The sequence below is a fragment of the Megascapheus bottae genome, chromosome 32 (assembly GCF_031878675.1).
Source record: "Megascapheus bottae isolate mThoBot1 chromosome 32, mThoBot2.hap1, whole genome shotgun sequence".
Taxonomy (NCBI): Eukaryota; Metazoa; Chordata; class Mammalia; order Rodentia; family Geomyidae; genus Megascapheus; species Megascapheus bottae.
In genome coordinates this window covers 10,370,396-10,395,023 of record NC_143540.1, presented here as the reverse complement: position 1 = coordinate 10,395,023, position 24,628 = coordinate 10,370,396, and the positions used below count along the sequence as shown (strand labels likewise).

The following is a 24,628-nucleotide window of genomic DNA, read 5'->3' as shown; positions in this document are numbered from 1 at the left end:
TTGCCGCTGGCGTGCGCGCCTTGGCCCCGCCCTGGTAGAGCCGGCGGCTCCTGAGAGAGAGGGAGGGAGGGGGGTGGGGGGGGTTGGGGGGCAAAAAAAATGGTGGAGGACGGTACGGAGGAGCTGGAAGATTTGGTACATTTCTCCGTCTCCGAGTTGCCCAGCCGTGGTTACGGCGTCATGGAGGAGATCCGGAGACAGGGCAAGCTGTGCGACGTGACGCTGAAGGTAACCTCGCCGGGGTGGGCGGCGGCTGACAGGAGAAAAATGGTGTGTGTGTGAGGGGGGGAACCGAGAAGGGTCGAAAAGAGGGGTCGGGGGGGAGAAGGGGGTGGACCTGAATGGGAATGGGGGCTGGGAGGGGGAGGCTGAGGGGTGCTTGAGGTGTGGAGGAGGGAGGGGGGTGTGGGGAGCAGGGGAGACCCCCCCAAGTTGTGAGAGGAAAGGTGAGGTGAGCTGGCCCAGGCCCTCAGCGGGTGACACTGGGGTGTCCCCCGGCTCTGTGTGTGTGTCACATGGAAGAGAATTCAACATGAAAGGAAAAAGGAAGCCAGCCCAGCCACTGGTGCCTCCCGCCTGTCATCCCAGCTACTCAGGTAAGGCTGAGATCTGAGGATCAAGGTTCTCAGGTAAGGCTGAGATCTGAGGATCAAGGTTCTCAGGTAAGGCTGAGATCTGAGGATCAAGGTTCTCAGGTAAGGCTGAGATCTGAGGATCAAGGTTCTCAGGTAAGGCTGAGATCTGAGGATCAAGGTTCTCAGGTAAGGCTGAGATCTGAGGATCAAGGTTCAAAGCCAGCCTCCGGACACAAAAGGACCTGAGACTCTTCTCTCCAGTGAACCTCAAGAAGAAGGGAAGCGGGGGCTGGGTTCCAGGGTAAGGTGCTAGCCCTGAGCTGAAGAGCTCAGGGACAACGCCCAGGCCAGAGTTCAAGCCCCACCAAAAAAACAGAAAAAGAAGGACCCTTGTATGAAGAAAGTGGCAGTGGCGGACTCCACATTCCCACGGGCACCCCCGAAACATCCTTAAATCGTAGCATCTAGACATTCCTTTGTGCCCCCTTCAAACTCGGTCACATTGTCTCCTTAGGAGTCATTACCTGCCATGGCTTGATCTTGATATCTCTTTGTGTCTCTGTCTTTTCTCCTCCACCCCTCCTCTCTTTTTGCTAGTTCCTGGGGCTTGAACTCCAGGCCTGGACACTGTCCCTGAGCTTCTTTGGCTCAAGGCTTAGCGTTCTACCACTTGGAGCTACAGCTCCACTTCAGGCTTTTGTTATTATTTTTTTTTTTCTGGTAATTGGTTGGAGATAAAAGTCTCGGGGACTTTCCTGCCCAGGCTGGCTTTGAACCTTGATCCTCAGATTTCAGTCTCTTGAGTACCTAGGATGACAGGCATGAGCCACTGGCCACCCAGCTTTCTCTCTTTTTTTATAGTGTGTGTGTGTGTGTGTGTGTTTCATCAGAGATAAGAGTATCATGGGTTTTCCTACCCGGGCTGGCTTTGAATCAAGATCCTTGCATCTCAGCCTCTTAATGAGCTAGGCTGACATCTGTGGAGCCACGGACACCCAGCTTAAATCTTTCTCTTAAGCGCTTTTAGGCTCAAACCCAATATTAACACTAGAATGTGCCCTCAGTTATTACCACTAAAAACATCCCGGGAGCATGGCCTAAGGAATACAGTGCTTACCTAGCCCTGGGTTCGATTCCTTAGTACCACGTATACAGAAAAAAAACAGAAGTGGTGCTGTGACTCAAGTGGTAGAGCACTAGCAAAATAATAATAATAATAAAGCTCAGGGACAGCTCCCAGGCCCTGGGTTCAAGACCCAAAGCTGGAAAAACAAAAACATCCTGCAGGTGGGTTTGCTGCAGCAAAGTTCTCCAGCTGGGAAGTTCCACGGACTTCCATGTTGGGTTTTGACTGGGAAAATGCCAAACATCTGTGGGTGACTCCTCTTGTATTTCCCACATTTACAAACAAAACTACATAGTTGAGGATAGTGTGTGTGTGTTTTGTGTGTGCGAGTGTGCACGTGAGCATACACACACATGGGTCCCCTAACTGTCCCTTTCCCCTTTTCCCACTCAAGACTGGTGCTCTGCCCCTGGACCCATGCCTCCCCTTCCAGCTCCCTGTCTGTTAATTGGAGATTAGTCTCTGGGGAAGTATGGGCTGCTTTCTAATTGTGACCCTCAGACCCCAGGCTCTGGAAGAACTGGGATTATTGGTGTGAACCACCTGTCAAAGTTTAGGAAGTGGTTTCGGTCCTGTAGCTGAGAGAGTTTGCCAGAGAAGGGGCAGTGGGGTGACTGGAATTTTGGCTTTAGAGGCAGAGGGATTTGGATTAAAATCCGAGAGGATTAGGAATAGAAGCTGGGCTGGGAACCTGCCACCTAGTTCAGTTCAAACCCCAGTATTCACAACACAGAGAAAGGGAGGCAGAGGAAGGAATGAAGGAAGGAAGGGAGGGAGGGAGGGAGGGAGGGAAGGTAGGAAGGAAGGAAGGAAGAAAGGGGAAGGAAAGAAAGAGAAAGGCTAGGCTAAAGCATCAGAAATAAAAATAAACGAGAGGTTTGGAACCATAATGATTACCCCTAAATAGATCGTGGCTATTAGAAATGTACAAGCAGGAGAATGCTGTTTGGCAGTGACATTTAGTGCGAGTAGACAGAAGAGAGGGAGGATTTGGGGTTAGGATTTAGGCCACTCAGGATGCTGAGATGAGGAGGGTACTTTGAAGACAGCTCCGGCAGAAAAGTCTGTGAGACTTCTATCTCCAAAATAACGAGCAAAAGCCAGGCTAGAGATCTGGCTCAACGAATAGAGTACAGCCAAACAAGCAAACTGATTGAGTACAAGGCTCTGAGTTTAAAACCCTGGTATTGGGGTCAGGGAAGGGGGATTTAGTCTGTGACGGTAAACCAAGGAAAGCTTGTGACACACAGAAGCTAAAAAAATAAACAAAAAACCCACCAACAACAGGTGGCTACTTAAGGAGATTAAATCCAGAGGATTACAATTGGAAGCCAGCTCAAACAGAAGCATCCTTAAGCATCCTTAAGACTCGAAATTACCAGCAAAATGCTGGAACTGGATGCATGGTTCAAGTGGTAGAGTATCTGAAATGAACAAGCTAACCAAGAGAGTGAGTGGCCCTCAGTTCAAAGGTACTCACCTTTGAACTTTGATATCACAGTACTGGCTCATATGTGCATGTGTGTGCACGCGCACACACACACACGCCTTAACTTAGACACAAAGGAGTATATTTTGCTTCTGCATTTAATTCACATACTAAATGTAACAAACTTATAGCAGAAAAGAAATACATGTATGATGTACCCATTAAAATGTTTTCTGGGTCCGGGAGTTTGGCCTGGAGGTAGAGTGCTTGCCTACCATGCATGAAGACCCAAGTTCAATTCCTTAGTACTACATACATAGAAAAAGCTGGAAGTGGTGCTGTGGCTCAAGTGGTAGAACACTAGTCTTGAGGAAAAAAAGCACCAGAACAGTGCTCAGTCCCTGAGTTCAAGGCTCACGCCTGTCATTCTAGCTATTCAAGAGGCTGAGATCCAGGTTTGAAGCCAGCTTGGTCAGGAAGAGTTCATGAGACTCTTCTCTCCCATAACCTACGCACAAGAAAAGTCAAGGGTAGAGTTGTTATTCGAGTAGTAGAGTGCTAGCCTCAAGCAAAAGAAGAGTTCCATGACACTGTCAAGGCTCTGAGTTCAAGCCCTAGTGCCAGCACACACACAGAAATTTTTCTCTTCATTCTAACACAAGTAAATCCTTGAGCACAGATCTAATTAAGGGTATTAATAAATGCTAATGGCTTTGTTTCAAGGATTGGGGGATACAGTGGGGTTTGTGGGTGTGTGTATGTGCATGTGCACACTGTCCTTGGGCTTTTTTGCTCAAGGTTCTACAACTCGAATCACGTCTTCACTTCTGGTATTCTTGTTAGTTCTTTGAAGAGTCTCACAGATTCTCCTAGCCGGGGGTGGCTTTGAACCACGGTCCTCAGAGCCACAGCTGGGATGACAGGCATCATCTACAGACTCCTGGTTGAGCCTGTCCTTTTCATTGTAATAGGTTCAGAGTCCAGACGTCATCCTCTAGGGTCTTTTTTTTTTTTTAACTGAGTAATATGAGTCTAGCAACAAAAAGGAACATACTGATTGTGAGAAGGGTACAGTAGCTGCAGACTTCCACTTGCACCTCACCTGTGCTGGCACTGCCTACCTTTTGTGGTTGTCCTAGTTACCCAATTTGGTGTCACCAGTTCATCCTGTGTAGACTAGACCAGTTAGTTGTTGGCGCCAAGGACAGACCTGGGCAGTGACTTGTCTAGGGGAGGGGCCCAAAGCTGCCTGTTCTGGCCCCTCCTCTCCACATACCCGAAGAGAGAACGTGGGAATGGAGGAGGTGATTTCTGCAGTGGCTTGACACCTGAATTCCTCAGAATTCTCCAGTTAGGTTTGGTACTGCTTATCTTCCCACTTTTCTTTTTTTTCCCCATTTTTCCTTCTTTTTCTCTGTGACCTTCTGAGGCTCAAACTCTGGGCTAGACATTAACCTTGAGCCTTTGTGCTACCACTTGAGTCATAGCTCTGCCTCTGGCTTCTTTGGAATCTTAAGTGGAGATAAGAAGGGATGGGGTGGCCGGGAGTTTGGCCTAGTGGTTAAAGTGCTTGCCTAGCATGCACAAAGACCCTGGTTCGATTCCTTGGTACCACATATATAGAAAAAGCCGGAAGTGGTGCTGAGGCTCAAGTGGTAGAGCTCTAGCCTTGAGAAAGTCCAAGGACAGTGCTCAGGCCCTGAGCTCAAGCCCAGGACTGGAAAAAAAAAAAAAAAAAAAAAAAGGGATGGGCATGTGGCTTAGTGGTGGAGTGCACAGAGCCCTGGGTTCAAGTCCTCAGCACCAAGTCAACAGAAAAATCTAGAAGTAGCACTGTGTCTCAAGCGGTAGATCGCTAGCCTGGAGTGGAGGAAGCTCAGGAAGGGTGCCAAGGCCCCAAGTTCAAGCCTCAGAGCCAGACAGAGGGAAAAAAAAGTCTCACGGACTTTGCCCTGGCTGTCTTCAAACCGTGATCCTTAGATCACCGCCTCCTGAGTAGCTAGGAATTACAGGCATACTTACAGGCACCCAGCTCTTCTTCTCATCTTTAGTCGATTTATGTTTCTTTTGCTCACTAACTTTGCTGATCTCTGATCAGTCTGAGAGGTGGTGTGGCAGAGTTTCTACCTATATTTTAATTTTTTTTAAATTTTTTTGGTTCCCCTACTGGAATTCATGGACTTGCAGCACTCTTTACTTCCTTTTTTTGTTGTTGTTGGTAGTGTGGTGCTTGAACTCAAGGCCTGGGCGCTACCACTGAGCTTGTTTTGCTCAAGGCTAACGCTCTCCCCCTTTGAGCCACTTCTGGTTTTCCAGTGGTAAATTAGAGATAGAAGTCTCACAAGGACTTTACAGGCCAGGCTTGCTTCCAACCGTGATCCTCTGCTCAGAAGTAGTTAGCATGACAGGCATGAGCCACTGGCACCAGGCCCCATTTTTAAAAAATTGTATGTATGTATGTATGTATGTATATATATATCCTATATATATCATATATATCATATATATCCTATATATTCTGTATGGAGCTTGAACTCTGGGTCTGGGCGCTGTCCCTGAGCTCTTCAGCTCAAACCTACCACCCTACACCTTGAGCCACAGTGCCACTTCTGGTTTTCTAGTGCTTCATTAGAGATAAGGGTCTCACAGACTTTAGTGCTTTAGTGCCCGGGCCAGATCTGAATTGAGATCCTTGGATCTCAGCCACTGAGCCCGGCTTAAAAGATGCTTTTTAAAGATATAATTGTATTGTCATTATGACGGTATTGTACAAAAGGGTAACCACTTCAGAAGTCAGGGATCCCTTTCTGGTTTTGTTCAAGGCCAGTGCTTTACCACCTGAACCACACTTCTGCTACCCGTTTTCTGCTACTTCATTAGAAATGAGTCTTTCAGATTTCTCTGGCTCTGGCTTGCTGCAAACTGTAATCCACAGACCTCAGACCCCTAAGTAGTTAGAATGACAGGTGTGAGCCACTAATGTCCGACTTGCTGCCTAGATTTCGGTCCTGGCTCTGTTACTTGATTACTTTCTTGGGGCTCGAACTCTGGGCCTAGGTGCTGTCCCTGAGCTCTTCAGCTCACGGCTAGCCATAGCTCCACTTCCGGATTTCTGGAAGATAAGAGTCTCACCGACAACTTTCATGCCTGGACTGGCTTTGAACCTCGATCCTCAGATCTCTGCCTCTTGAGTAGTTTGGATTATAGGCGTGAGCCACAGGCTCCCGACTCTTTTTTTATGTCAGTCCTGGAGACTGGCCTCCAGGCCTGGGCATTATCCCTGAGTTTTTGTGCTCAAGGCTAGAGCTCTTCCATTTGAGCCACAGCTTTTTCTATGTACTTGATACCAAGGAATCGAACCCAGGGCCAGCACTCTACCACTAGGCCATACTACTTGCTTCCTAAGTCAGTCCATCTTCCTGCCTTAGTTTCCTGAGTAGCTGGGACAACTGGTGGTACTAACAAGCCTAGCCTATTAGTAATAGAATGAGGTTTCTAGGGAGGTTAGGAATAAATGAATATGTTCAACTGCTAAGCAGCACTAGGTCCTGAGTTCAACCCTAGTGCTGGCAAAATAAAAAGGTGGAGCCGGGCGGGGTGGCTCACCCCTGTCCTCCTAGCTGCCCAGGATCCGAGGATCTCGGTTCAAAGCCAACCCAGGCACCAAAGTCTGTGAGACGCTTCCCTCCAGTGAACCACCAGAAAACCATAACTGGCGCTGCAGCTTGAGGGATAGGGCCGAAGAGCATGGACATGGCGCCCGGGCCCAGAGTTCAAGCCCCATGACTGACAAAAAGGGGGTGGGGAGAAAAGAAAAAGCATCTTTCCCAAAGGGTGAAACATATCCTATTCCTCCCCTCATTTTTTTTTGTGATATTAGGATCTGAGCTCAGGGTTTCAAACCAGTTAGGTGCTCTACCACGTGAGCCTTGCACCCGACCCTTTTCGCTTTAGTTATTTTTCAGAAAGATATCACAGTTCTGCCCGTGGCCTCCCACGTAGCCGAGATTTTGCACAGGCCGGCCTCTCGTGGCCTCCGGCTTCGTGATGAGAGGGTGGGCGGAGAAGGACATCAGGAGACAGAGCAAGGACTCTTGTTGTGTGCCCTTGTTGTTATGTGGTGAGTGAACAGGAGGGGTGATCATAGAGCTAGAATAATCCCATTAAAAGAGCTCGAAGAAGTCCTCCAGCAAAGCCATTTATTTTGTAGATTAAAGAAAAGACCCCCAAGGCTTACAGCTTTTAAGGGATTTGTCCAGAGTACGTGGCTCGACTAGTGGAAGGCCTGCCTACAGAGTATGAGATCTCCCCCCCCCCCCCCTGATTTTCAATTCTAGTGGTACAAATCCCAGTGCTGGAGGAGGAAGGAAGAGAGGTGGAGATTAGGAAGCTCATGATGAGGTGAACGCCAGGAAAAAAGCTCTGGAGACTCCACTCCATCTCAGTCACTAAAAGATGATTGAAAGGTGATTCACACCTGCCATCTCAGGTATGCAGGAAGTATACGTAGGAGTATGGGGGTTAATAATACATAACACTTGAACAGGAAAGGCCAGAAGAGGTGCTGTTGTGACTCAAGTGGTAGAGCCCTAGCCTGGAGCCAAAGCTCAGGGACAGTGCCCAGGCCCCAAGGTCAAGCCCCAGGACTGGCGAAAAATGGGGGGGGGGGGATCTGGGGGAAAGACTGGGAGCACGGCCACAAGTGGTACAGCAACTGCTTGCTGCTTCTCCCCGAGTTTGAATCCCCAGTAATACCTCCACCTCCCCCCCCAAAAAAAAGAGAATTGAATTATTTTTGTTTATTTTATTTATTTATTTTTTGCCAGTCCTGGGCCTTGAACTCAGGGCCTGAGCACTGTCCTTGGACTTTCTCAAGGCTAGAGCTCTACCACTTGAGCCTCAGCACCACTTCTGGCTTTTCTCTACGTATGTGGTACCGAGGAATCGAACCCGGGTCTTCGTGTATGCCAGGCAAGCACTCTACCGCTAGGCCACAGCGCATGCCAGGCAAGACTCTACCGCTAGGCCACACTCCCGGCCCGAGAACTGAATTCTTGTCTCTTTCTTGTTCACACCGTTAGCTTCAGACCCTGGAGAGGGGGGTGAGAGAGCTTGATGCCACCTTTCTTGGGGAGCGCGTCTGGGAAATCTGTTCCCAGTAGACAAACCCCACCAGGTCACTCCGATGGTGGAAATGAGACCTTACCATCAGCTCGTGCATGCACCAGTGCGCGTGCGCTGGTCCTGCAGCTTGACCCGAGGGCCTTGTGCTCTTCCTTGCTTTCCTGCTCAGAGCTACTGCTCTATCCCTTGAACCCGACTTCCACTTTCACCCTTTTGGTGAGCTAAGAGACCCTCAAGTTTGCCCGCTCTGGCTAGCTTCGAACTCTACCCTCAGGGCCCGGTGTTTGGCCTAGCATGCGCGCAGACCCAGGTTCGATTCCTCGGTACCACGTACAGAGAAAAGGCCGGGAGTGGTGCTGTGGCTCGAGTGGTGGAGCACTGGCTTTCAGGAAGCCCAAGGACAGTGCTCAGGCCGTGAGTTCAAGGCCCAGGACTGCAAAAGAAAAGGACAGTAAAAGCCAGGGCTGGTCCAGGTGGCTCATGCCTGTAAATCCTAGCTACTCGGGAGGCTAGCTCTGAGGATCACGGTTCAAAGCCAGCCCAGGCACTAAAGACGGTGAGACTCTTACCTCCAATTAATCACTAGAAAACGAGAAGTGGGGCTCAAGGGTAGGCTGTAGCCTTGAGCTGAAGAGCTCCAGGACAGTGTCCAGGCCAGAGTTCAAGCCCCTTGACCCACAAAAACAAAGCAAAAAAACCTACTCCAGCCTCAGATCTCACCTTTTTTTTGTTTTGTTTTGTTTTGGTCATGGGCCTTGTACTGGGCCTGAGTGCTGTCCCTGAGCTCTTCAGCTCAAGGCTACGGCCCTCCCCTTGAGCCAAGCCCCATTTCCCATTTTCTAGGGGTTAATTGGAGATAAGAGCCTCAGGTCCTTTTGTGCCTGGATTGACTTTGAACCTTGATCCTCAGATCTCAACCCCCCCCCCCATCCTCAGATCTCAACCCCCCCACCCTCCCCCACCCCAGTAGCTAGGATAACAGGCGTGAGCCACCTCACCTGGCTTCTCGGTGGTTTTTAAAGTTGTCTTTCTTTGTATTGGGTGAAGCTTGTCTTTCTCCCCACCCCCATGTCTGTGAACTAGCCCTTAGTGCCATCAGGCCATCTAGAAATGTGTAGGGGTGGCAGCTGGTGACCAGTTTGGGAGAGGACTGATTCGACTGACCCTCTGATCATTCTAAGCCGCTCACGGGAATCTGCCACTGTCCCTGCTGACACACAGGAGAGGAAGAAGCTTAAGGATTTCTGTTGTGGATGGCCGGTCCCCACCGGCTTCCTCTGGCCTCCAGCTTGTTTTTAGAGTTCCTTATTCTTAGGCCTCTAGAAGCTGTCCATCTCTGCTCTTTTCCTCTGCCCACCTGTAGTTCCCCTTAAACAGCCGTCTGTGTCTTTGATATTCCTTAAGAATCTTAGATATTAACTCCTAATATCTACTAGGCTGTCCTATCCAAACTGCAGAGTTCCTTCTTCATTTTCTCAAGAGGAAGAATGGAGAGAAATGATCAAACACTCCCTCTTCTGTTTTTCTAAAGTACTTTTGCGTGTGTATGTGCGCATGCGCACATGCATGTACCTGTCTGCCAGCTTGCCTGCCTGCCTACCTATTTTTCTCTCTGTCTGTCTGTCTGTCTGTGTATGTGATATAGTTCCGTTCTGGGACTTGAATTCAGAGCCCAGGAGCTGTCCTTCTGTTTTTTTGTTTGTTTATTTTGCTATTTCTTGGCTTAAGCTCAGGGCCTGAACATTGTCCTTGGATTTTTCTCAAGGCTAGAGCTCTACCACTTGAGCCTCAGCACCACTTCCGGCTTTTTCTAACTATGTGGTACCAAGGAATCGAACCCTGGTCTTCGTGCATGCTAAGCAAGCACTCTACCACTAGGCCAAACTCGTGGCCCTGTCCTTCTGTTTTTGCATTCAAGTCTAGCCCTCTACCACTGAAGCCACACCTCTGCTTCTAGTCTTTGGGGTGCTTCCTTGGATAGAAGACTCTCACAGACTTCACTGGTTGACTTCCAACCCCAATCTTCAGGTCTCGGCCTCCTGGGTAGCCAGGGTATCACTTCTAATTTTTAGATTATTTTTATTTTTATCTTTATTTTTATTTATTTATTTATTTTGCCGGTCCTGGGCTTAAGCTCTGGGCTGAGCTCTGTCCTTGGGCTTTCTCAAGGCTAGAGCTCTACCACTTGAGCCTCAGCACCACATCTGGCTTTTTTTCCCTATGTATGTGGTACCAAGGAATCGAACCTGGGTCTTTGTGCATGCTAGGCAAGCACACTACCACTAGGCCAAACTCCTGGCAGACTTCTAGCTTTTCTCTATGTGTGTGGAACCAAAGAACCAAGCCGGGGTCTTTGTGTACATTAGACAAGCACTCTGCCGCTAGGCCAGACCCCCAGCCCCGTACTATAGAATTATATTCCCGGTGCTTTTCTGAATATGTGAGGCATCCTGTCACTTATGAATAGGACTCAGTACTTGGTGTGCATTCTGCAGTGGGATAGATATGTGTGCATTGATGATTCATAATGGTAGATTCTCTTTTTTGGGGGGGCCAGTCCTGCTCCTTGAACTCGGGACCTGAGCACTATCCTTGGACATTCTGAAGGCTAGAGTTCTACTACCTGAACCGCAGCACCACTTCTGGCTTTTTCTACCTATGTGGTACCGAGGAATCGAACTCTGGTCTTCATGCATGATGGGCAGGCTCTCAGACGCTAGGCAAAAAATCCCAGCCCCAGAGATGAAGGGTTATTTGTAGGTATTTATAGCTGAGAGGGTTTATTATGGAGCAATCAGCTATTTGAGTGAGATAAGGTGGGGGTTAGGGACATTTCAGGGCAATGGAAGCTAAGGGAGGTTCCCATATCAGTAGAGTCCTAATTAGCTGTCTAAGGGTAGTTTTATGGCTTAGAAAACAAATGCCATCCCTTGAATTTACGTGAGTTTTGATTAATTTTAACACAGACAGGTCAGTTCCTGGGACTTGATGGCACCACAATTCTGTTTCTTTAATTTATGTGCACTTTTGGGTCACTCACAGTTTGTATAAACAAGATGGTTACTGCCTAGAATGGGGGCACCTCTCTCTCTCTGTCTCTTTTTTTTTTTCCCCCTCACTGGGGCTTGACCTCAGGGCCTGGGCACTGTCCCTGAACTTTTGTGCACAGAGCTAGGGCTCTGCCCCTTGAGCCATAGCACCATTTGTGGCTTTTGCTGCTTACATGCTACTGAGGAATCGAACCCAGGGCTTTATGCATAGTAGGCAAATGCTCTACCGCTAAGCCATGATCCCAGCCCTAATCAAAGCGCTTTTGAGAAACAGTGAGGGGTCAGTAGAGTGGATAGGAGTTGTATCTCGAAGCCTTCCATGGAAGTAAAGATTTCTACCGAAAAGTATTCAGGTTGTGCCATTCAACTGCTTTGAACACCTCATCGCCACGCCTCATTGCCATTTTTCTTGTCACCAAGTGTGTGGAACCTAAAGCAGTCAAGGGTTATTTGGTAGTTGAGTCAGGCTGCGAGGCTATGGAAGGACCATGATTCGGTTCATGACTCTTTCGTGTGCTTGGGTGCCGGTCCTGGGGCTTGAACCCAGGGCCTTGTGGGCTTCCCTCGCCCATCTAGCTCAAGGCTGCCCTCTACCGCTCGAGCTGCAGCTTTACGTCTGGGGTTTTTTGTTTTTTTTTTTTCTGGCCTGCTGCAAACAAGAGTGTCACAGACTTTCCTTCCCCGGCTGGCTTCAAACCACGATCCTATTCGGTGCCTAACCTGCAGGTTGGTTTTCTGCTCGTGTTCCTTATTCTCTGTCTTGGTCTTTTCTCTTGTCCTCAGATCGGAGACCACAAATTCAGCGCCCACCGTATCGTCTTGGCTGCCTCCATCCCATACTTCCATGCCATGTTTACAAACGACATGATGGAATGCAAGCAGGATGAGATTGTGATGCAAGGAATGGACCCGAGGTAGGAAACCGCAAAACTCGGCTTCTGGGTGGCCCGCCAGGGTGGTTCCAGCCCGTGGCAGGACTCAGACGTCTGTGATTCCAGTCCACTGGCATCCAGTAGGCGGCTGGTAAACCGATTGTGATCTCAGCCCATGGCTCTGAGACAAAGTTAGGTTGAAGTGTGTGTGGGGGTGGGGGGTGGGGGGTGGGGGGTGGGGGGGTTGGGGTATGGTTCTATGGGTGGTTTACTTTCAAAATTTTGCTGTACCAGGGTTTGAACTCAGGGCCCAGACATTGTCCTTGAGCTTTCTCAAGGCTAGTGCCACTCAAACCACAGTGCCACTTCCAGCTTTTTCTGTATATGTGGTACTGAGGAACCAAACTCAGAGGCTTTATGCATGCTAAGCAAGTACTCTACCACTAGGTCAAACTCCCGGCTCCTTGTTTGTGCTCTCTTTTTTGATCATGGAATTTGAACTCTGGGCCCTTGAACTTGAGCTCTTCAGCTCAAGGCTACCACCCTACCCTTGAGCTGAGCCCTACTTCCCATTTTCTAGAGATTCACTGGAGATGAGAGTCTCAGGTACTTTTGTGCCCAGGCTGGCTTTGAACTTTGATCCTCAGATCTCAGCTTCCTGAGTAGCTAAGATTACAGACATGAGCCACCTGCTCCCAGATCATCTTTCTCTGATGCGATTTTTTTGTTGTTGTTGTTTTTGCCAGTCCTGGGCTTGAGCTCAGGGCCTGAGCACTGTCCTTGGACTTTCTCAAGGCTAGAGCTCTACCACTTGAGCCTCAGCACCACTTTCGGCTTTTTTCTATGTATGTGGTACCGAGGAATCGAACCCGGGTCTTCATGCATGCTGGGCAGGCACTTTAACCACTAGGCCAAACTCCCGGCCCCTGTGATGCGATTCTTTAGGTGGTGAAGATAGCTTCAGTAGGACAACTCTGGTTTAGTGAGGTATCTATCCCACTTAGAACCCCAAAGGACACAGGCTGCGTGGATGTTGGAGTACAGCTCCGCTCTTCTGGCTCTCCGATCTGCTCGGGTCCAGAGTTACCTACAGACCTAGACGTGTCATTTCCAAAGCGTCTCTCACCTTCCCTTCCCTTTTTTCCAGTGCCCTGGAGGCCTTGATCAACTTCGCTTACAACGGCAACCTCGCCATTGACCAGCAGAACGTGCAGTCACTGCTGATGGGGGCGAGCTTTCTGCAGCTACAGAGCATCAAAGACGCCTGCTGCACGTTCCTCCGAGAACGGTGAGGCTGCGTGGCGGGTGGCGTCTCTCCCGGAGCTAGGACAATGGGCCTGAGCCACCTCACCTGGCTAGGATCACGGTTCTAAGCCAGGGGGCAGAAAAGTCCATGAGACTATTTCCAGGTGCCAGGAGTTTGACCTAGTGGTAAGAGCACTTGCCTAGCAGGTTCGATTCCTCAGTACCATATACATAGAAAAAGCTGGAAGTGGTGCTGTGGCTCAAGTGGCAGAGTGCTAGCCTTGAGAAAAGCCCAAGAACAGTGTTCAGGCTCTGAGTTCCAGCCCCACAACTAGGTTAAAAAAAATCTGCTCTGGGCTGGGAGTTTGGCCTAGTGGTAGAGTGCTTGCCTAGCATGCATGAAGACTCGCATTCGATTCCTTGGTACCACATACATAGAAAAAAGCCAGAAATGGTGCTGAGGCTCAAGTGGTAGAGCTTTAACCTTGAGAAAGTCCAAGGACAGTGCTCAGGCCCTGAGCTCAAGCCCAGGACTGGCAAAAAAAAAAAAAAAAAAAAAAAAAAATCTGCTCTTTATTTCTAATGATACGGTGAAAAACCAGAAGTGAGGCCGTGGCTCGAGTAGCCTTCTGCCAAACAAACTCAAACACACTGCCCGGGCCCTGAGTTCAAGCTCCAGGACTGGCAAACACACACACACACACACACACACACACACACACACACACACACACAAATCAGTACGGTAGCCAGGCTCTGGTGGCTCACACCTGTCATCCTAGCTACTAGGAGACTGAGATCTGAGGATCATGGTTCAAAGCCAGCCTGGGCACTAAAGTCTGTGAGACTCTCATCTCCAGTGAACCACCAGAAAACCAGAAGTGGCTTAAGTGATAGAGCGACGACCTTGAGCTGAAGAGCTTAGAGCCCATGTCCAGAGTTCAAGCCCCAGAACTGACAAAAAAAAAAAAAAATGAGTAACCACCCTTTTGGTCACTCAGATGGTCTCACTTAACACCCTGGACATTAACTCCTCTAATTCCCTTCTCCAATCAGTCATTTCCTTGATTATCTTGCTATGCAATTTATTCAGCACTTCCAGTTGTTTCCTAGGGCAATCTCTACCCTTGTTTATACATGCATCCTCCTTGAGTGTGCATGCCCGTGCATGTGTGCCCATACACTTAAACTTAGCACCTGGACGCTCTCTTTGCTTTTTTGACTCAAGGCTGGGACTCGAGCTACAGCTCCACTTCTGGTTTTTTACTGTTTATCTGGAGATAGGAGTCTCACGGACTTTCATCTCCAGGCTGGTTTCAAACTGCTGTCCTCAGATCTCAGTCTCTTAAATACCCTCATTGGATTTCTTGAGTGTCTTTCATTTGTCTACTTCAGCTCTTTGAAGAGCCAACCTAAATCTGCCCTTCTGAAAGTCTCCATCCTCCTCCGTCTACTAGGAGGGGTTCACACCAAGGGTCATACCCCTGGCCTGTTTCCAGGGCTTGGTGAAGGGCTTTATGGTTCTCAGGCTGTTTTTGTTTTTTTTTTGTTTTCAGTCACAGGGCTTGAATTCAAGGTGTGGGTGTTATTCTTCAGCTTTTTTACTCAAGACCAGTGCTCTGCTACTTGGAGCCACGGATCCACTTCCGTTTTATTTATTTTGCCAGTCCCGGGGCTTGAACTCAGGGCCTGGGCCCTGTCCGTGAGCCACTTCCCCTTGACCCATGGCACCACTCTGGCCTGTTTCTGTCTATGTGATGATGAGGATTGGAGGCCAGGGCTTCCTGCTTCTAGGCAAGCATTGTGCCCCTAAGCCACATTTCCAGCTCTTTTTGGCCAGTCCCGGGGCTCTTGGATGAGCGCCGTCATCTAGTGGCTCTGGAAGCCATCGCCATCGATGCTTTTCCATTTGTCACTGTTGCTTAAAAGATGCTGGGTGGGGATTTAGCCGAGTGTGGTTTTCACACACCTGGCTGACGTTCTGGGAAATGAGTTACTTGAACACAGAGCCTCATATTTCGGGTCTAGCTTTATTTACCCCTATCTCCTGATCCTTTCTGAGACTTGGCCTGCTTTCTGCCCTCGCTCCAGCGCCGTCCTTGAGGTCTCTGAAGGCCACCGCCCTGCCCCTCGAGCCACGGCCCCACTTCCCGTTTTCTAGGGACTCCTGGAGATGAGGGTGACGGGTGACAGCCTGCAGCGCCCAGCTCGCCTCTTTTGGAGGTTAGGGACTCGAACCTGACATCTGAGAGCGAAGGGGGGGCCGGGCGTGCGGTAGAGCGCTGGCCCAGCGTGCGCCAGGACCCGGGTTCCACTCCTCGGTGCCACATACGTAGGAGAAGCTGGACTAGCCTTGAGGACAGCCCGGGGACAGTGCTCAGGCCCTGAGGTCGAGCCCCAGGCCTGGCCAAGACAAAAACTAAGACAAGGCAGCTGAGGGACCCCAAGAACAACCGATGGCCTTTCCCTCCCCCCCCCTCCGTCAGGCTCCACCCGAAAAACTGCCTGGGCGTGCGCCAGTTCGCCGAGACCATGATGTGCGCCGTGCTCCACGACGCGGCCAGCAGCTTCGTCCACCAGCACTTTGTGGCGGTGGCCATGTCCGAGGAGTTCCTGGCCCTGCCCCGGGAGGACGTGCTGGAGCTGGTCTCGCGAGACGAGCTGAACGTGAAGTCGGAGGAGCAGGTGAGGCTGGGGGTAGGGGGCGGGGCCGTGGGGCCTGGGGGCGGGGCCTGGGCGGGGCCGAGAGCGAGGCGGCGGAGGGATCCGCCCTCCAGCGCAGCGCCACCTCCCTCCCGCCTTCCTCCCACCCCCCTCCGCGCCCCTGCCCGCAGGTGTACGAGGCCGCCCTGGCCTGGGTGCGCCACGACCCCGCGCGGAGGGCAGCCTGCCTGCCCGAGCTGCTGTCACGCGTACGCCTGCCGCTCTGCCGGCCGCAGTTCCTGACGGACCGCGTGCAGCAGGACGACCTGGTGCGCTGCTGTCACAAGTGCAGGTGAGCGGCGAGGACCACGGTTCGAAGCCAGCCCGGGAGGGAACGTCTGTGAGACTCTCATCCCCCATTACAAAGTGGTAGAGTGCCCGCTCGGAGCGCCGAGAGGCTGGGGACGGCCAGCGCCCACGCCCAGAGTTCAAAACCTGGGGACCGGCGGGTGGGCACGCGCGGGCACGCACACACAGATGCAGAGACAGACACATATACACAGAGACACATACATACACAGAGACAGACACACACACATACATACACAGACAGACACACAGAGACAGACACACACAGAGATAGACACACATACATACACAGAGACACAGAGACAGACACATACATACACAGAGACAGACATACATACACATACATGCATACATACACACACACATACATGCACAGAGACAGACACATACACAGAGACAGACACACACACAGAGACAGACACATACACACACAAGAGACACATACACAGAGACACACACAGACACATACATACACACAGACACATACATACACAGAGACAGACACACATACACATACATACAGACAGACAGACAGACACAGAGACAGACACATATACACAGAGACAGACACACATACACATACATACAGACAGACAGACATACACAGAGACAGACACACAGAGAGACAGACACATACACAGAGACAGACACACACAGAGACAGACACATAAATACACAGAGACACATACATACACAGAGACACACACAGACACATACATACACACATATACATACATACACAGAGACAGACACACATACACATACATACATACATACATACATACATACATACACAGAGACAGACACATACACAGAGACAGACACACACACAGAGACACACATACACAGAGACAGACACACACACAGACACATACATACACAGAGACAGACACACATACATACAGACACATACACAGAGACACACATACATACAGACACATACACAGAGACAGACACACATACACAGAGACAGACACATACACAGAGACAGACACACAGACACATACATACACAGACACACAGAGACAGACACATACACAGAGATAGACAGACATACAGACACATACATACACAGAGACAGACACACAGACAGACACATACATACACAGAGACAGACACACAGACAGACACATACATACACAGAGACAGACACATACACACACAGAGACACATACATACACAGAAACAGACATACATACACACAGACACATACATACACAGAGACAGATGCACAGAGACACACATACATACTCAGAGACAGACACACACAGAGACAGACACACACACAGACATACTTACACAAAGACAGACATACACACACAGACACATACACAAAGACAGACAGACACATATCCACAGATACATACATACACAGAGACAGACACACACACACACAGACACAGAGACAGACAGACACAGTGATACACACAGACATACAGAGACACGCACACACACACACACACACACACGCAGAATGTCTATCTTTGCTGCATGCCCATGCCTCCTACCTCTGACCCCAGCAACTGGAGAGGCTGAGGACCATGGTTGGAAGCCAGCCAGGGCAGGGAATTCCATAAAACTCTCATCACTGATTCATCGCTGAAAAAGCGGGATGTGGAGCCGGCACTCAGGTGGGAGGGAGAGTGCTGGCCTCGAGCGTTATGAAGGAGCTCAGGGACCTCACAGCCGAGGACTGGCCACGCTGGGACCGACGGCCAAGCGACATGTGGAGCCGTGGCTCGGTGTTCGAGCACACACACTCAGGGATGGCTCCCAGTCCCACAGTTGGGGCCCAGCACTAAGAAAAAAACCAATCCATCTTCCCAATCGCCAACACACATCTTTTCCCCGGTTTCATCGACTAGACTTTTTTTTTTTGCCAGCCCTGGGCTTGAACTCGGGGCCTGAGCACTGTCCTTGGGCTTTCTCAAGGCTGGAGCTCTACCACTTGAGCCACAGCGTCACTTCTGGCTTTTTCTATGTATGTGATACTTACTGTGGAATCGAACCCAGGTCTTCATGTATGCTGGGCAAGCACTCTACCACTAGGCCACCCTCCCGCCCTGTGGAGTATTTTTGTTTTCTGTCCAGGTGGGGCTGGCGTGGAGGCACAGGGAGGCACAGGGAAGGTGGGGGTGAGGATGAAGGTCTGTGACCTGGAGGCCCCGGAAGGGGTGTTGAGGAATGTGAGACGCTGGTCGGCAGCGATGACCATGGAAGCAGAGGCTTTCTTCTCCTGTACCCGTCCTGGGCTCGAACCCAAGGCCCGGGCGCTGTCCCTTCAGACCGGGGTTCCCGGGTAGGACATGAGGAGCAGGTCTGGGCGGTGTAATCGCAGAGTGGGGGGTCCCCCGCTGCCTTCTTCTCATCGCAGGGACCTGGTCGACGAGGCGAAGGACTACCACCTCATGCCCGCCCGCCGGCCCCATCTGCCGCCATTCCGAACCCGTCCTCGCTGCTGCACCTCCATCGCCGGGCTCATCTACGCCGTGGGAGGCCTCAACTCGGCAGGTAGCTGTGTGGGGAGCCCGGAGCCCGTGGCCCCCCAGATGGGAACCTCGAGCCCACAGGGCGGTGTGCAGGAGAGCTGAAGGCCTGCGATGGGAGGCCCGGCGCCCAGCCGACCCCGAGGCTGAGATCTGAGGGTCTCGGTTCGAAGCCAGCCCAGGCAGCAGAGCTCGGGAGCCTCCTCTCCGCAGCCAGCCACCGAAAGACCCGCAGTGCCGGGGTTCACAGCCGTAGAGCGCCGGCCTTGAGCTGTCGACTCGAGGCCAGGCCCCGAGTTCCAGCACGGTGACAGGCCAAAAAAAAGAGGGGGGGTCTCCGGGGATCCGAGTACCGGCGGCCTGCCATCCTAGCTGCTCGGGAGGCTGGGATCTGAGGATGGGGAGGGAGGTCTCTGAGAGCCGGAGGCTGGGATCTGAGGACGGGCAGGGAGGTCTCTGAGACCCGGAGGCTGGGATCTGAGGACGGGGAGGGAGGTCTCTGAGACCGGGAGGCGGGGTCGTGGACGGTGCGGAGGTCCCGTGGGTTGAACTGGAGCAGCCCCTCTTGTCGCAGGCGACTCCCTGAACGTGGCGGAGGTGTTCGACCCCGTGGCCGGCCGCTGGGAGCGGCGCCAGCCCATGAGCACGGCGCGCAGCCGCGTGGGCGTGGCCGTGGTGAACGGGCTGCTCTACGCCATCGGGGGCTGCGACGGGCAGCTGCGGCTCAGCACCGTGGAGGCCTACAACCCCGAGACGGACACGTGGACCCGCGTGGGCAGCATGAACAGCAAGAGGAGGTACTCCGCCTGGACGCCCGAGTGGGTGTGCTGGAGTGCAGACCTGTGTGTGTACCTGTGTACACTGTGCGTGAGTGTGCTTGAGTAGAGAGAGACGTGTGTGTGCATGTGTGTGCCTGTATATACATATGTGAGTGTGCTTGAGTAGAGACGTGTGTGCATGTGTGTACCTGTATATACATATGTGAGTGTGCTTGAGTAGAGACGTGTGTGCATGTGTGTACCTGTATATACATATGTGAGTGTGCTTGAGTAGAGAGAGACGTGTGTGTGCATGTGTGTGCCTGTATATACATATGTGAGTGTGCTTGAGTAGAGAGAGACGTGTGTGTGCATGTGTGTACCTGTATATACATATGTGAGTGTGCTTGAGTAGAGAGAGACGTGTGTGTGCATGTGTGTGCCTGTATATACATATGTGAGTGTGCTTGAGTAGAGAGAGACGTGTGTGCATGTGCTTACCTGTATATACATATGTGAGTGTGCTTGAGTAGAGATGTGTGTGTGCAGGTGTGATACCTGTATATGCACATATGTGTGTGTGTCGTGTGTTTCAGCGCCATGGGGACAGTTGTGCTGGACGGGCAGATCTACGTGTGCGGCGGTTACGACGGTGACTCCTCCCTCAACTCCGTAGAGACATACTCGCCCGAGACGGACAGGTGAGGGCGCCAGCGCCTCGGAGGGGAGAGGAGAGCCGGCCCCAGTGCTCACGCCTGGCCTCCGGGAGGCCGCAGCCAGCTAGAGGTGGAGGTGGGGCTGTGAGTGGGAGAGCTCTAGCCTTGAGCACAAAAGTTCAGGGACAGAGTCCAGGCCCTGAGTTCAAACCCCATGGCCAGCACAGAAAGAAAGAAAAGGGCAAGGGGAGGAAGGGAAGGGAGAAGGGGAAAGAAGGAAGGAAGGGAGGGAGGGAGGGTAACAAGGCGACCGCCAGGACACACACACTTCACCTAAGCCGTGTTAGCTGCCTTGGGAAGGTAGAAAGCTCGAATCTCACCCCTCCCCCGCCCTCCTATTCGGATTCTTCGAAGGTGGACAGTGGTGACCCCAATGAGCTCCAACCGCAGCGCGGCCGGGGTGACGGTGTTCGAGGGCAGGATATACGTGTCTGGAGGCCACGACGGCTTACAGATCTTCAACAGCGTGAGTCGGGGCTCTTCCTCCCTTGAACTCATTTTGACCAGGACGCACGGCGTTCACCCAGGGCAGGATGAAAGCATCTAGTTCCGGGCTGACTCCTGCATCCTCTGAAACGCTCCGTCCTCAGGAGGAGCCAGAGGACCCCACGAGGGGGGGCGGGGCGGGAGGCGTGCGCTCGAGCATGCTCAGTAAGCGCCCCCCCCCCCCCCCCCCCCGCAGGTGGAGCAGTACAACCCGCACACGGCCACCTGGCACCCGGCCCCGGGCATGCTCAGTAAGCGCTGCCGGCACGGCGCCGCCTCCCTGGGGAGCCGGATGTTCGTGTGCGGAGGCTACGACGGCTCGGGCTTCCTGAGCGGGGCCGAGACGTACAGCGCGGCGGCCGGCCAGTGGTGCGCCGTGGCGCCCATGCGCACGCGCCGCAGCCGCGTGTCGCTCGTGGCCAGCTGCGGGCGGCTGTACGCGGTGGGCGGCTACGACGGCCAGTCCAACCTGAGCTCCGTGGAGGCCTACGAGCCCGAGGCCGACCGCTGGACCTTCACGGCGCCCATGGCGAGCCACGAGGGCGGCGTGGGCGTGGGCTGCCTGCCCCTGCTCACCATCTGAGGAGGCCCGCCCGGGACACGCCGCCGCCCGAGGCCTCCCGCCCGCCACCCGGGCCCAGGCCCACGGCCTCCACGCGCATGCGTGTGTGTGTGTGGGGGGAGAGTATGCGTCCACGCGCATGCGCGGAGGAGTATGCGTCCACGCGCATGCGTGGGGGAGTATGCGTCCACGCGCATGCACGGAGGAGTATGCGTCCACGCGCATGCGTGGGGGGAAGTATGCGTCCACGCGCATGCGCGGAGGAATATTTTTTTTTGTTTTATCTTTGATTTTGACTTCTCCCCGGGTCTCCACTCGCGACTTCAGCGGGGTTTTTCCTTTGAGACACGGGAGGAACACCAAGATACTTGAAAAGACACGGAGGGAAATGGAGACACTTGAAAGGAACTGGAAGAGCAGATAGATAACTTTTTTTTTTTTTTTTTTTTTTCTTTTTCGTCTTTGCCAGTCCTGGGCTTGAACTCGGGGCCCGAGCGCTGTCCTTGGACTTTGTCTCAAGGCTGGAGCTCTACCACTTGAGCCCCAGCACCACTTCCGGGTTTTTGCTACGTAATGTGGCACGGAGGACTCGTGCCCGGGTCTTCGTGCATGGCAGGCGCCCACACGCCCGGGGTGCCGGGCTCACACAAGGTGCTCGTCCACGGCGTTCCTCTCCACACCCGTCCTCGGGAGCTTCCCACGGCCCGGCCTGCCGCGGCCCCAGGTCCCGAGGAGGCTCCGCACAGGCTTGTGGTGGAATGCACGCGCGCACATGCACGCGCACACACACATGCAGGCTCACACGTGCACACACACATGAACGTGCACACACATGCACGTGCGCACATGCACAGACATGCACGCACGCACACGTGCACACAGATGCACGCATGCACACACATGCACGCACACACATGCACGCACGCACACGTGCACGCGCACACATGCAACACGTGCACACACATGCACATGCACACATGCGTACACATGCACGTGCACACGCACACATGCACACACGCACATGCACACACGCACACTCCTCTGGGCCGGCAGGCGAGCAGCCTCCCCGCCCCCAGACCGCCCCCCGCCCTCCCCCGTCCTGAGGTCACCTTCTTCACGGCCACACGTCCATGTCCGCGGCACGGCGTCCACACGCACCGGCCGGGGCTGGCCCATCCCCGGACCCGGCCACCCGGCAGGCCGGGGCCCCGGGGTTCGAAGCCAGCCCGGGCGGGACGTGAGCCACGCAGAGCCGGGAGCGGAAGTCCCGCGACGATGCCCACGCCCTGAGATGGAGCCCCGGGACCTGGCTTGGTGAAAGTGGGAGCAAAGCCGGCTCCTTGGCACAAGGAATTCTTTCCTGTCGTCTTGGCAGAGGACCTCGGGGAGAGACTCCCCTCCCCCTCTCCCTCCTCCCCCTCCTCCCTAGGCGGGAGGGCTGTCCTTCCCACCGCTCCCCCCAAACTGTTTCTCAAGGTCTTCCACGGAAAGACAAAGAGGGGAGTCGGTCCTGTGTAGCCCCAGACCCGGGTCTGGGGGCCCCTCCTCCACCGCCTCCCTTCCTGCTCTCAGCCACCCGAGCCGGGATCGGCCTGCGGTGGGGTGGGAGGCGCGGCCCGGCAGAGCACTGGCCGGTGAGCAGAGCCTCGGGGACTGAGTTCGAGTACTGGCCTGGACCCAGAAGGGGTGGGGCACGAGGTGGGAGCGGGGGCTCTCCTCGTCCCGGCGAGCCCGCCCGTCCGGGTCTGCTGTGCTGGAGGCAAGCTGAGCTCTGAGGATCCGGGTTCGAAGCCAGCCCGGGCACTAAAGTCCCCGAGGCTCTGAACTCCCACAACCACCGGAAAACCAGGCGCGGGGCGGGGCGGCCGGGGCTCGCGAGCTCCCACCCTCCAAAGGACGAGGCAGTGAGGGGCCGGGCCCGGGCCTGCCCAACTCCGGGACCGTCCCCGGCGGCCCCTCCAGACCTCCACACCCGGGCCACGCGGAGGGGACCCCGGGTCGACGGGCCGCGTGTCTTCTGTGAAGAAACCAAAGAGAAATAAACGCGCGCCTGCTTCCCCCGGCCCTCGCGTGGTTACTGCGTGGTTACTGGCGGGACTGAGCCCCCGCCCGGGTCCTCCCCGCCTCGTCCTCATCGTCGTTGTGTGTGTGGCGCTGCGCAGCCTGAGCCACGACGCCAGGTCTGGAGCTCCAGCAGCCGTGGGGAGAGCGGAGCAGCTGAGCAGGCACACACGATCACGTATGACACACACGTGCACTCATGATCACGTATGACACACACGTGCACTCACGTTCATACACACGTGCACTCACGATCACGTATGACACACGTGCACTCACGATCACGTATGCCAAACATGCATGTGCACTCAGGTAGAGGGACACCACACACACACGTGCACCCAACGAACACGGACACACACACATGCAGGTGCACTCGCAATCATGGACACCACACACGTACGTGCACTCACGATCAGGGACACCACACACACGTGAACTCACGATCAGGGACACTACGCATGCACCTGCAGTCACGATCAGGGACACCACACAGGCACGTGCACTCACGATCAGGGACACCACACATGCCCAAGCACTCACGATAAGGGACACCACCTACACATGTGTACCCATGATCAGTGACACCACACACGTACATGTACTCATGATCACATACACCATGCACACACTTGCACTCACGATCAGGGGCACCACACATGCACGTGCACTCACGATAAGGGATACCACATACGCACATGCACTCACGATCCAGGACACCACACACGCGTGTGCAGTCACGATCAGGGACACCACACAGGCACGGATACTCACGATCAGGGACAACACACACGTGCACTCACGATCACGGACACGGTACATGCATGTGCACACGATCACAGACACCACATATACACAAGAAGTCATGATCAGGGACAGCACACATGCACGTGCACTCACTATCAGGGACACCATAAACCACGTGTACTCAGGATCAGGGACACCACACACACGTGCACTCACGATCACGGACTCTGCACATGCGAGTGCACTCATGATCACAGACACCACACATGCAAGTGCACTCATGATCACGGACACCACACATGCACGTGCACTCAGGGACAGGAACACCACACATGCATTCACGATCTGAGACACCACACAGGCATGTGCACTAACCATC

General features: G+C 53.2%; 1 protein-coding gene and 1 pseudogene across 2 annotated transcripts; one reads left to right on the top strand and one right to left on the bottom strand.

The window, feature by feature from the left end:
* The first annotated feature begins 78 nt into the window (after positions 1-78).
* Positions 79-21,554, top strand: Klhl18 (kelch like family member 18). 2 transcript variants are annotated; one of them, XM_090323713.1, is made up of 10 exons: positions 79-228; positions 12,088-12,218; positions 13,324-13,464; positions 15,908-16,106; positions 16,256-16,416; positions 18,808-18,944; positions 19,494-19,716; positions 20,274-20,378; positions 20,748-20,859; positions 21,076-21,554. In XM_090323713.1, exons 1-10 carry the CDS (start codon positions 100-102, stop codon positions 21,460-21,462), a joined length of 1,725 nt encoding a protein of 574 aa, XP_090179839.1. In that variant the 5' UTR covers positions 79-99; the 3' UTR covers positions 21,463-21,554. The 2 variants fall into 2 exon arrangements, with proteins under 2 accessions (XP_090179839.1, XP_090179840.1); XM_090323714.1 differs by lacking the exon at positions 79-228 and adding an exon at positions 414-596.
* Positions 16,553-18,648, bottom strand: LOC150043323 (uncharacterized; annotated as a pseudogene).
* Positions 21,555-24,628: the final 3,074 nt, after the last annotated feature.

Coding starts and splice junctions, on each gene's coding strand:
- Klhl18 (XM_090323713.1), top strand. CDS start 100: ATGGTGGAGGACGGTACGGAGGAGCTGGAAGATTTGGTACATTTCTCC. Junction 18,945..19,493: donor GGGAGGCCTCAACTCGGCAG/GTAGCTGTGTGG, acceptor CTCTTGTCGCAG/GCGACTCCCTGAACGTGGCG. Junction 19,717..20,273: donor AGCATGAACAGCAAGAGGAG/GTACTCCGCCTG, acceptor CGTGTGTTTCAG/CGCCATGGGGACAGTTGTGC.